Genomic DNA, 13,998 nt, shown 5'->3' on the forward strand with positions numbered 1-13,998 from the left:
AAGACCACTTCAGTCTCAAAAGGGGGGGGGGGTACATCAGACTGCCTCTTTTTTTGCTGGCTGCGAAGTGTCTTCAACCTAATACACATTGGTATCCATTTTCGTTATGAGATTAAGTGGACTGTGATTGTAATGAGTTAAGGATTATCATCCAGTTACCAGTGGTTTATGTTTGAGGGAACGGTCTTATTTTGTACAAAAATACAAAAAGAACAAAAAAACTTTCCCAACCGGCACAACCTCCACCCTCCTTTATTTTCCTTTGGATCTAGAGTAGAATGGGAAAGTGCGTGCAGTAATTTTTGGAAAACCTCACAAAACCTTGATTCAAAGGTACATTTTCTATTTTTTTAAAGGCAAAGCACATGTCAATGAATTTGCAACATTCATTTTGGTCTTATAGTTTCAATAAAACCAACAAAAACTTGAATAACAGCAATGGCATGTCTACACAAACAATACAAAACACTAACACTAGAATTGAGTTTACTTTATACAATCAGAAAGACTTTCCTAATGCCTCACCAACATGTGCTGGTATACACTGTCATTTCATCAAATATGGAAAGGACTCTAACATGGTCTGATACACGAATAAAATGATACAGAAAGAAGACCTCATTTACAAAAACACATCTTAAAGGAACATTACATACACTGCTATCTCACTTTAGGTTGTGCTTTAAGATTAGGATGTGGGTTCATTTTACAAGTGAATACAAAAATACAAAAATGAAAATCAACTAATATTTAACATAAATATTAGTACTGTATGAGTAGGATTGATCTATGCTAGAAAGCTCATTCCTCTTTAAACCCTGACCTTAATGTACACTTTCAGTGAATGCTTTTTATATGAGACCTCTTCACCTCCATCTAACATTAAAGCAGAAAGTAAAACTCGAAAATCTATTTTCTTTAGAATTCTATGAAACTAAAAACTACAATAAAGTATGTGTAGTTTGGTTGTTAGTGTTAATTGTAAAGTAAGTCAAAATATGATTCTTGTCTCACTAAGCTCCTCATTTCAACACTTTAGGTGAACAATAGGCCGCTAGAGTATGTAGCTTTTGATGGTATATGACTCCATCAGCTAACTAATATGCAACATACGTACGTATATGCATGTGCTAGCATTTGAGGAGATATAATCGTCAAATATGTTTAGAACAATGAATGGAAAACCTCTCTTTGATCAAATTATTTTTTTCATTTTGAGTGTTCACAAAATATGCTACCTTCTACAAAATAGCATAACTTTACTGTATGAAAACAGCAAATTGCAAGGCTCAATTTCTGTGAGTTACCTGGCTTGGAAGATTAAAAAAACAAAACAAAAAAACAGCTGTAGCCCAAATCAGAAGTGAATGAATGTAAACATGTTAAGAATCTGCAGACATAATATCCCCTCATCCTTCCTTCATCCTGTTCAGTCCGTCCAGGGTTATTCAGCTGCCTCATGCTGCTCCCTCTCCTCAGGAACAGACATAAAGATCTTCTGACAGAACATGGTGAAGATTTCTGGGAAAAAAAACAACTCATATTAGCAATGTCTTTTTGTCCTTCACTCAGTTAGTACAGGTCAGATTTCTTCAGATAGTATTAAACATCTGAGCAACATCTTGGTTTGTGTCCCTAGCACTAACTATACAAACAAACTCACGTATCAGTGCTGCGTAACAGTAGATATTCTCGCAGGAATTTCATAACAAAGTGTAATAAATGCTTCTCCAGCCATGCCTGAACAAATACACATAGCTGTTAAACAAATATGAACGCTTGGCTCACCCAGCATCTTCTTGACCACATGGGGTTTCTTCCACTTGTAGCCCAGGAGGTACGCCGGGATGCCTGTGAGAATAATGCTGCAGCCTATCAGGCACTCGAATGGAGCCGCCCAGAAGGAAACAGCGATCATGAACACACAGCCCAAAACAAAAGTCACAGGGATGAAGAGATACACCTGATGGAAGAAAACATAATAGGCATAGTTTATTGTTCCTGTTAGAAAAGAGACAATAAAACACTATGTGACAAAATCAAAATATGTTTATAGAACCAAACTTGTGAAATATCGTAGTTAGCTATTTTCTAAGTCTTTTTGGGACATTTCTGCTTGATCATACAGTAATCATTTCTAAAATTAAACATGTTGCTTCAAATACTTGGGAAGTGTGAGCAACTGGAAGGTTCATATAACGCATTTATTGATTACAATTTTGAAATGCATTTTCCACCTTCATTTTGTTACCCTCCTACATTTAATTTGATAAATAAACTTAGTAGTTGCATTCTAAAAATTAAGAATGATTTTTTTTTTAAATTGATTGATCCAGAGGATAAATAAAAATGTACCCAGCAATGTTGCTGTTTTTTAAATGCTAAAATGTGCTAATGTGCAGTTGTTTCTTTGAATATTTTCTGTATTTTTGACTCCATTGCTTAAGAAAAAAATACAGCTTCAACACCTTGTTTCTTTTGTCAAATTGCTTTTTTCACTTCAGCAAACGACAAAGCGAGAGTTCTTCTTCCATTCCTGGTTAAAAATAGTTACTTTCTTTATGAAGAAACAACAACCAGCTACTGTTAAAATGATATCCCAATGTTATGTGGACATTCATTACATTGTCACATTACATTTATACAGCTCATGCTGATTTAAATGCATCTTTACATTTTGAACTGGCAGTTTATTATTGCAAAAATTCAGACCCTGCAGTTGTATAACTGATCATTAAAGGTACAGGTTCCAAAAGTGGTTTACATAAGTATGAGGATAGCTCTATTTATACCTTATAAGAGGTTCACTTTAAAAACAAGAAGGTTCAGATATCCAGGTTCAAAAGAAAAGATAAAAGACTATGGTCAAAGTTATATTACCATGATGAAAGAGGAACAAAGAGTCATGTAATTGTGCTTATAACCACTCCCCTCATCCTGAAAACACAGCATGGTCCACTTCCAGATAATAACAAAGGCAGTGGTACAATGGGGCTTTCATAAAAAAAATAAACAATGAAATAAAAATGTAGGTGCTGTATGAAACCAGGAGACGTGTTTATGTTTTGGACAGACAAAGAACTGGCTGAGGTTCAGGTACATGAAAGGTCTTGGTTACCTTTCAGTAAGTCTTAAAATGGCTTTTCATAGATAGATATCTCAAGTGCAACAAGCATACACAACCTGTAATACAACTTTTTAGACATTGCCATTCTACCTTAATGGGCCTTCTGAGGTCAGGTTTGGTAATGCGCAGCCAGAGCATGCCTGCAATGGCCATCCCAACACAAAGCCAAGTGAAGAAGCTGAAGAGATTTATGACTGAGAAGATGTCCTGAGAGATGGTGTACAGCATGGACAGAAAACACTGGAAAAAAGGAAGACAAGGCTGTTTCAGTCTTACAAACAGTATAAAGCATATAGAAACATATCTTGTTTTTTGCAATCAAAAGTTATAACTAGTATCTCATAGTACAGAGGGAATACTCATGTTTAAAAGAATAACTACTGTAGTAGTCTGAAAAGGCCTGGAGTCTATGGAAGCTCAAAGCCAATTCACCATTTTTTAAAACAAATTTTGTTGGAAAAAGTGGTTTGAAGAATCCTTATTGTGGCTGTTAGCTAGAGGGTTCTTACAGTGAAGATAAGGGACGGCACTGGTGTGAAGAGGTCTGTGTGGACCAACCCCAGAGCAGCAGGGAGTTGACCCTCTCGCGCCCCAGCATAAAACAACCTAGAAGATGAGAAAACACCAGATCATATCCATTCCAAAACAGTTTTTTCTTCAATACTTTTTAATTCGTTGTGTCGGTTTTTCAATAAAGCTACAAGATTTGAAGTATTCAAATTGCTGTTGAAGTCTGTCCTCGTGAAATGTGACTGGAACATGTTTTCCAAACTGCATGTTGCTGATCTTTCTCAGAGACAGTGTAAGACTGCCAGCATTTTTTTCATGTTTGGGCAATACTCATTTTCAACCGATGAATCAGTGCATAATAACTACGCTCATTCCAAACTCCAACTCCTTTTGTTAACTCAGGAAAAGACAAATGTCATAAACTGTTGTATAACAATAGCATGCAACAAATACAAACCTTGCAGAGGTGAATAAGGACCCATTGACAGCTCCGAAACAGGACAATCCCACAAAGACAGGAATAAGCCAGGCCATAACACCAAGATGATACTCCCCAAAACTCTGTCAAACAACAATATGATTTATGGACGCTCCCATTTTGTCAAAACACAACCTATGAAGTGAAGTTTGCCAGTAGCTCTTGTGATTTTTGTAGCTCTTATGAGAGAAGTGTAAAGCTCACCACAGCAACAGCCTCGGACTCGACCATGACTTGTGGTGAGATGGTGGTGAAGTAGGCCAGGTTGGTAAGAACGTACACCACCGTCACTATAGGCATTGATATGATTATGGACAAGGGAAGGTTCCTGCGGGGGGGGGACACATTCTGTAAGAACATTTGAAAGTACTGCACTGCATTCTATATTTGATTTTTGACTAAGTTTTTGATCAGTCATGCTAGACTACATAATACTATAAGACTACATAATAAAATGTATCAAAAATAAAATAGCACATGCTTCATAGATAAATGAAGTTTAACCCAATGCGAAGCATATTTTTTCTTATTATTTAAGGCTGCTACTTTATTGGATTTTGATAATATTAAAATATCAGGAAATCTAGTATGCTTTTCTCCATGCAGTCAAATGATGATAAATCAGTTAAATCATGGGTGCAGGTAGTCATGATGTTTGCATATATTTACAGGGGAGGCTGTACAATCCTCAATACAACCTTCATCACATTTAAGTCACCTCTCTGGATTGATCATCTCCTCCGTTACATAATTCAGGTAATTCCTGGAAGAAAATATGGAGCAGGAGCACTATTTTAAGGACTGGGTAAAGACTTGAAATTACATTGCATTGCAAAAACAAACAGTTAGCTGCTATAAATAAACTATATTTCTGGTCTGTTCTTTTTTTTTTTTTTTTTTAATTGTTACAGTTCCCTTACCAGCCTCCAAAAGCGAAAAGACCACTATACAAGGCCAAGACAATGTTGTCCACTCCAGTTTTACTGCCTTCAAAGGCCTTTTCAGGTGTAAGGTACGGCACATCACCTGCACATAGACAGCAAGAAATAAAGCCAAATAAAACATCTGAAAGAGAAACCAAAGTGAAGTAATCCTGTGGGTTTACAGGCCTGTTCTGGATTCAAATTGAGAGCTGCTGTCACTTCTTATTTCTTGCATGAATGCCAGTCTGTGTTTGCTTGCCCACTCAAACACTTGACATTTGCAACCAGGAACTTGCCTGTTCTGTGTTTATCTGATCACTTTGTCTCACGGTTTGAGCATCTGCTTTGACGTACTGAAATATAATCAGACCCTGTCCAAGTGACATTTGAAAAGGAGCAGAAATGTCTTTTTAATAAGTACACAGATGTATTCACAGCAGCTATCATTAAAAAAGGAAAAACTGTCAAGTAGTGTTTAGGAGTGTGTGTTTATGTGTGTGTGTGTGTGTGTATGTGCTTAGAGTCTTTGTTGAGCAGGACTCCCTTCTCTACCTGTCGCTTTCAGATGCTAATGACTCTGCTCTCCATGAGGCCTATCACACACACATTATTTTCTCACTCTGTCCTTCTCTCGTGCGCTTTGAAAGACCACAGTGTGACAACAGCTTTGCCCGCCTAGTTTCCATGGTTACACAGTGTCGAGCACAATGGTGGTGAGCTTGACTTGCAAAAGGGGGGAGAGCAGCAGATGTAGCATGGAGCAAACCATTGCCTCCCTGTCTTCCCGCTTTTTTAAAAATTTGAATGGCGCGACTAGTTCACTCAGATGCTCCGCTATTTCAGTTTTGTAAAGAATAAATGTAAGTTTAGGATAGAGCTAAGATAGAGCTGACATTGCACATATGAATCATTTAAGGAGCAGTTGCCTCTGAGCCTCATATGAGTGTATTAATTCCATCTTGTTCTTTTAGGTGCATGATGTACAGATGGGTCATGTATGACACTATGCCTGGCAGAATTCATCTTTAAAGCACCACATACTGTAGATTCACATGCACATGGCTGCACAATTACTCAGACCCAATCACTTGGCTGCAGACAGACAGGCCTTGTGTTCAAACTCAGTATGTGTGTTAACAGAGTGAAAGGAGGGCAGTCTGCTTGATTGAACTCATTAGTGTTTGTCAACTATTTGTTGATCATTAGAGACAAAAGAAATTAACCTTGGTTGTAGTGCCACCATACAGTCACCTGGATTGAACAAAAATTGATAAAACTATACTTTGATAAGAAGGTTGACAGAACTTTTCTTTTGTTGCACTTTAATTACCATCAATATTGCAGTAAATAATGAAAATATTTAGGAATTGATTTTATAACTGATATAACTGTTTGCAGCCATGTGTTGGACACTTGTGAAAAGCAAAGGCACAAATACAGAGCTTAACATTACATGTTTGTTTTTTAACTGATCAATTAATCATACTTTAATACTCTTTAAGGTTTTACATTAAATCAAAATCTTTATGTGGATTAAATTAGCGTTCATTTGGACAAGTTAGGGATGATGAATTGTACTATGAATTTAATCTTGGCACAACCTTCATTACATGCTCACAAACATCAAACTGCAACCAGTTTTTTTTGAACACTTAAGTGTTAATGTCATTGCTTGTTATTTAATATTTACAATCTTACAATACACTTGTTTAACTTTCCTAGTTTGTTCCTTCTTCTTACACGTTCATCATGAGGTTTAACAGGGCTGATACCAGGTAGTGAAACACAAAAGGCTACAAAACCCAGCTGGTAGTTGTTAATTGATATATAGTTGAGAAATGACACAATTCTAAGTGATTAATGTGTTATTATAACTGCATGCTCATTACATGACCATTACAAACTATAAACTAACGGGAAAAACAAAGACAGTCTGAAATGTGCTGTGACTTTGTATGACTCTATCTGTTGATCTGTGAGTAGGTGGAACTCACCTGTGGAAATCTGGATGAAGCCAAAGAGGATGATGGTCATGAGGGCTAGCAACTTGGAAGCTGTGAACAAGTCCTGGACCTTGGTGGCAGCTCGCACACTGATACAGTTAACAAATGTCAGAGAGGCTACAGGAAATGACAAAAAGGGCGGGGAAATTAGAGGTAATGTCATCTCAGAATAAATGAATCATACAACTGAATTTGGTTGTAATGTTTAAGAAAAGGTGCTTTTACAGTTGTTCTTTGTTCAAAACCAGCAAAAAATCTCTCACTCACTAAGACACAGGCAGGCAATGAGCTTAGCAGCACTGTCAGGCACAGCGCAGTTTGGGTAGAGGGGTTTCAGAAGGTATGTAGCGAACACCAGGGACACCACATACTGGGATGAAGGCCGTATTATTAGCATCTCAACCCACAGCTTCAGAAAGGCCGCCAGTTCACCGTATATCTCCAAAATGTAGGTGTAATCACCCCCTGACTTGGTGATGGTGGTGCCCAACTCGGCGTAGCACAGGGCACCCATAGTGGAGATCACTCCACAAACAGACCAGACAATCAGGGAGAGCCCAGCCGAGCCGGTCTCTTTGACCACGCCCGTAGGAGTGACAAAAATGCCAGAGCCGATGATTGTGCCTATGATCATTCCCACACCATTAAAGAGGGTGATGCTGCGTTTGAGCTCGATCTTGTCGCCTTTGGCAGGTGAGCTGCTGGTTGGGCTGGCGACAGCATCAGCAGATACAATAGGGGTGGTCGGAGATGACGGCTGCTCCGCAATCAGACCGTCTTGGTCTGGGTCTACTTCAGCTGCTGGAGGAGAGAAGAAAACATAACAGGGGATGAAATAAGAGAGCTTCACACTTGAGGTACAAACATTTAGTGTGTGAAGACTAAAACAAAAACCAATCAATAGTGTGTTTTTTTATTTCCTTCCCTGGGGTATTTTCATGCTGTCGTAATGTACAGAATATATATATATATATATACAAAACTTTCATGATCACATTAACAGCATTTTCTCTAATGTCACAACATGTGTCAAGCAGGGAAGGAAAGTAGGCACACATAAAGGCACACAAGGTCTTTAATTGGGTAATATGAGTGCATACTCCTCATCTGTCAGTTAGTTCACCTGACAACATCACATAATCATTAAGAACTCAATGATGGATCTTAACAGCAAAATCAAACAGAATGTACTTTGGCATTAGGCAATGTTGCATCAGAGCGCATGGCGGGATAATGCCGCCTTGCACCATGTGGTATCTACAGGAGATTGAGCATGCACTGTACCTACCCCCCATCTTCTCCTGGCTCACCGCCTTGGCAATGCTATCCCGACTGCTCCGTGATTTCAGCTCCGGCTCAGCCATCTTCTCCTCTTAATCTGGGTTCCCTTGTCTTGTCTGTTTCCTCCTTATCCCCTTTTCCTTCCTCCCTTTATGTCCCCTTCCTCCTCCTGCCTGGATTTCCTCTCTGCCTCCCTCACATACAAAATCTCACCCCCCTCCCTCTACTCTCTCTTTAACCCTCTCTGATTCGTCCTCTCTCACACACATGCACACGCTCTCTCCTCTTCATTTGCAAACACGCTGCCTTCGTCACACAGACTGGAATCAAGCTGACCCTGATCCTCTCTCTGACTCTCCCTCCCTCCCTCTCCAAGATACAGCAGGGAGGAGCTGAACCTTTGTGATGCTCCTGCTTCCTGAGCCCACACCCACTCCAACTGAATGATGGGATTGCTTAGAGTGGGAAGTAGGTTACTTGCAGGCACCATTTGGAGGGTCTGTCATGTGATGCTGTAATCTCTCCTAGTGCTGCCTAATCCAGTAGTCTACAGTCTGTCAATGGGTGTCTGTTTTTGCCATCATGTCATAGTAAATTAGTGGAGGATGTTGTAAATCTGGGGCTCCCTCTAGTGGTGTTACCCAAGTAAAACAAGTGTCTTTGTTCTCCCTCTGTCATGCAGCAAGGTGACACACCACAGAGAAAATGGAGACTAGCGAGCCATATTCAATGTAGAAAATGCAGGGTGACAGATGAGCCACAGTATGTTTTAGCATTGCCTGATGCTTTTTTTCCAACCGATTTATTTCCAGAAAAGGGTCTCAATTCTCAAAAGCTGATTAAACAGGATCAACCTTTACATCCAATTGTCATACAGCCCCATAACAATTAGGGTACTAATGTACAGACACATGGTTTGTGTGATAGTGCTCGTTATAGTATTTAGTTTGAAATGATGGACAAATTAGAAAGATAGAAAGAGAGGTTAAAATAATAAAAACATTAACTGATACATAAGTACCAACATTGAGAAGTTTGATTGCCTCAAATTATGTCAGGAACTGGGCCTGAAGTGAAAGGTTGTACGTCCAATTTAAACCACCAGATGTCGACAGTGAGAAGCGCACACGCACACACACGCACGCGCACGCACACACACACACAGCAAGTTCGAAACGCACCGAACCGGCACTTGATGTGTTGTTCAGTAGTGCAACCACTTGGTTTCACTCAACATGAAATAGCTAACTTGCAAATAAGTAGTTTAAAGTTAGATAATTATAATAACTGTGTTTATAGGATACAATGATCAAGTGTTTTCGTAAAATGAGCATTCCGAGAATGAGCCCCGTTCTGTTTGAGCGCCAGTACATGCTCACTTGCATTACTAGTAACGCTGACAAAGTCGACAAGCAATCTCCGAGCTCAGCTCATGAGAGCATCTTAGCTTTGGAGGAGGAGTGCGTGCCGACGTTGGAATCATCCAGGGCACTTTCTGCCACGAGTCCGGGGACTTTCCCCTGGGCAGGCGGGGGAGAAACAGTGTTCTCTGTATGTAGCCCAGATAGCAAGCCTTCCGAATGCCCGGATGTAAACAAGAGTACAGGAGTTATAAGTAGGTAGGCAGATTGAACATATTTTCAATCACGGTTTAGAAAATGTTGATAATGTTTTTGCATTGTAATGTTGATTTTGTAACGTTAAAGTAATATTCTGCTCTTACGATCGTCTTAGGCGTTCGCGAGCGTCCAGTTTTAGAAACAAAACTTTTATAAACCGCGAGGAATCATGGGAAATTTTAAAAGCGTAGTAGTTCAATTGGACGGGGAGCACATAAAATACATGTAAAAGTCACTATTTATTTGGAAATGCACAAGGTGTTCTCATACATAGCGAATCATTATTTCTGACATAAGCTTGAAAGTCAATATGTAAATTAATTTTAAGCAGAACACCGATTAGAAAAAAATTGTATTGTGATATGCTATAGGCAAAAGGTTAAAGAGCCTAACTGCAGCAGAAAGGAAGGACCTGCGGTATCTCTTCTTCACACACCGCGGTGCGGTTACCATCCAGGGGGTAACGAGTCTCTGAACACAGCTGGCCTCTTCGCCAGTTTGCTCATTCTGTTCCTGCTACAGCAGACCACTCAATACCATACAGGATGGCTGATGCCACCACTGAGTCATAAAGAGTGAATGCTCCCTGAATCTCTCCGTCTCCTCAGCAGATGGCGTCTGCTCTGGCTGTCCTTGTTGTGTATGATATTCTTTATCACACATCCGACATCCCAATTCCTCTTCAGTGTGATCAATTCCCTAATACGCAGGTAGAAGACGCCCACTTTAGCCTTCTGAGTGAAACCTGTATCTACAGTATAACTCATTGAAGGGTGTATAGGTTGTATAAGTGCCACATGCTGATAGCCTATATTAGCTTACCTAAGAAGCATTTTATTATTTTTGTTGGTAACAGAGTAAACAAGTCCCTTAGTATTTGACCGACTAGTTTAGTCCTAAAAAATGCCTCAAATTTTATATTTGGGTGATTCTCATAGACTGTTTCTTCAACCAGGTGTCCTGTGAACCTGTAGAAAAAAAACTTTCCCAAATCACACTAATCAAAGTCCCAAAAGGTTATCTGATTTGCCTAGTTTTAAGATACAAGAGTGGATGAACTACCATCACAACATCATTTGGTCATTTTTGACATATTATCTGACCCTTAATGAGCTAATGTCATTTCCACCACATCTAAACAAACAGCATTTTGTTTAGAAATTGTATGACATATGACACCCCCAAATAAATGTATGACTATTCCTTTTTGCAATTTTATACCATTTTACAATTTTTATACATTTGTAAATTAAATTAATTAAATGTCACAAGGATCAAATGGCTTAACACACATTTACCTCAATATAAAATCTAATGTTGGATTATGTAAATACTGGTTTGAAATAAATAAATAATAATATTTCATATAGTGGAGTATGATCTAACATATTGTGGAGAATGTATAATTAGAACTTTTCGAATGTTTTCCAAAAAATGTGTTCAGTGATTGAAATGACAGGGTGTTGTGGAAATGACAATTTATGTACGTTGATGTAGAAAATCTTAATTTGAAAACAGTGAACATGTTTATTTGAAATATTTATGTTGAAATGCAAAATGTGAGTTGATAATAGGTTCAATTAATCTGTAAACATAGTTTTACTGCTATTTATTTTTACAGTCCATATTGTCAGCATAACAGCATAAATGTCATTTCCTCCACAATGACTGTGATGGAAATGAAATCTTTACAGTATTTAGGGAAAAACTACAATCTAGCTTTACATTTTAGCTTTGATTTGATATTTGTAAAGCTTATAAAATACACTTATTTAACTTAAACAATCTTTCCTCATACAAACTTCCATGGAGTTACAGCGTGTTTGGAAATGACATACAATAAAAGTAATATCTGCTCCAGCAATATTTACCTTTATTTATCTTTAAAGGCAGCTCATGAACATCACAATAACCACCATATGAGACATGTGCTCCGTTGTCACTGTTGACTTCCTTAGTAACTGCCTAACCAATCTCTCTTACAGACGTTTTGGTGGGAAAATACATCAGTGTGGTGAAAATGACGGTTAAACTGTGTGACTGATATATTTTGTGTAAAAATGAATATATACAATTGTCTCACATTGAATACTAACATGTTTTTGGATTGTTTAAGTACTACTTAATACAACTACATCAACATTCATATGATTAATCCTGATTTATAATACATTTAAATTGTTGAACATATGAGGTTCAGGTGTGGGACAAGGGCAAAACAGTGACATTTAAGCGTATAAGATATTGGAAAGTAAAATATTGGAGAGAAGGTAAAAGTTTTTAAGACAGTTTTATTGTTTATTTATCAAAGAGAGACATTTTTTGTGAAAATTGTAAGAAAAACAACAACAATATGACCAAAGGACATGAAAGTGCTTGTAGTCAAAGAACCACCCGTTTATGCTATGTCATTGGCTAAGTAAGACTCTTATTTACCTTTGTCAATTCGAAAATGGAAATTCGTCAGTATTATGCAGTCTACATATAGCCTATGTCCTTTGCTAAATAGGCTACTTATTAACTTTTTGCTGACAGTAGATAGGCTACTTGAAGATTTAATAAAATAAATCAGATCCCTGCTGGTTCATATATCTATATTGTTTTCTTTTGTGTGTCTATTTCTTTTACTTTTAGGTTTGGATTTATTCTTTCTTACCCCACTCCTATCTGTTTTTCATCGTGCTCTTGTTACTTTTTCCCCTTTCAGTTTTCTTCCCTCTTTAAGTTATCCCACATCTTCAATCATTTTGGAATTTGTCCCATGCAGCCTTGAGAGTATTGTTGTATTTGGACACAGATGCTTGCTTGCAGCATTTGCTGCCAGTCAGCCCAAACATCACAGTGTTGAGGGCATCGATCTGAGCGGTTGAGTTCTTACCAGAAATGAGTGGCAAAAAAGTAATTTGTAAATGGATCGGAAAAATGTAAATAACAAATACCACAATTTTGGCTGAAGAGGCTTCCCGATCTGTACACCCATTGAAACCTTTTTTGTGGATGCGAAAAATCCCCCCAAATAACAATTGAACCTTGGAAAAAAAGGAAGAAACTCCTGACAGAGGAGGAGGAATTAGGAGTTTTAGGCGTACAAAACAGAATTTATTGAATCAATGCAAATTGTGTCGATAGGGAAAATACAACATGTTTGGTATGGTGCAATACTATAACTGAATACAGTATATTGGCTTTTTATATAGGCTACCTGAACCTCACTTTAAACACTGGAGTGTTGTCATTATGTAATGGGAAAATGCCTGATACCTCAGCATTGACGTACACATTAGGCTATATAAAATAGTACATAGTACAGCTGTATACTTTGCCAGATACTGAAGTGTGTGGTTAATACTGCCTTCAGATGTTACTTAGTGGAAATATATCTGAATTTTGTACACTGTACTGCCATCTAACCACACACACTGTCCATTATCCTTTCATGGGATCTAATTCCTTCTCTGCATATCTTCATGTACATGTACCTCTGACCTATTTTAATTTCTTGTATTTTACAATGCCAATTTACTGTCTCCTCAGAATTCAGAGAACACTCTCTACTCCTTATCGCATATCTTACCTCATCCTTTTCTATTTTTTTCAAGTTTCATCCTGCATTCTTTGTCTGCTTGTTAAGCAGGGACACAACTTTGCTCTTGTGTTTTTTGGTATATCTTTATGAATAAAACATCATTTAGACACAGATAATATGCTATCTTTAGACATGAAACTTTCTTCTCTGCACTGGAACCACAGAATCCATCATTCTCCGGAAGAACTGATCGTATAATGCTATATGTCAGATGTACATTGAACAGGAAAAAAATATCAAAAAGCACTGCCGCATTCTGCCTGTACGCTGGTGTACCCCCCCCCCCCCCCCCCCCTACCACCACCCACAGTGAATGCATGGCCGATGATAGCGTGCAGTGTAGCCCATATGATAAAAAAGATCAAACGCCTTCACAATATATTTTGAGCCCTGGGTCGTGGTAATCCCTTCTTGTTTGACTGCCACTAAACTGGCCTGGAAATGTTTTTGAAGCCGGCCCATCACTGCAAT

General features: G+C 38.3%; 1 protein-coding gene across 1 annotated transcript; it reads right to left on the minus strand.

Annotated features, from left to right (window-relative positions):
- Window positions 1-219: 219 nt before the first annotated feature.
- On the minus strand, window positions 220-8,648 carry LOC109982863 (large neutral amino acids transporter small subunit 1). Its single transcript, XM_020632299.2, has 11 exons — window positions 8,330-8,648; window positions 7,309-7,842; window positions 7,033-7,158; window positions 5,036-5,141; window positions 4,834-4,878; window positions 4,320-4,443; window positions 4,095-4,198; window positions 3,637-3,733; window positions 3,218-3,367; window positions 1,789-1,963; window positions 220-1,521 (listed from the first exon to the last, which is right to left on the minus strand). The coding sequence occupies exons 1-11, from the start codon at window positions 8,403-8,405 to the stop codon at window positions 1,445-1,447; spliced, it is 1,614 nt and encodes a 537-aa protein (XP_020487955.1). The 5' UTR covers window positions 8,406-8,648; the 3' UTR covers window positions 220-1,444.
- Between the last annotated feature and the right edge of the window lie 5,350 nt (window positions 8,649-13,998).

Source organism: Labrus bergylta, chromosome 12 (genome assembly GCF_963930695.1).
Source record: "Labrus bergylta chromosome 12, fLabBer1.1, whole genome shotgun sequence".
Taxonomy (NCBI): domain Eukaryota; kingdom Metazoa; phylum Chordata; class Actinopteri; order Labriformes; family Labridae; genus Labrus; species Labrus bergylta.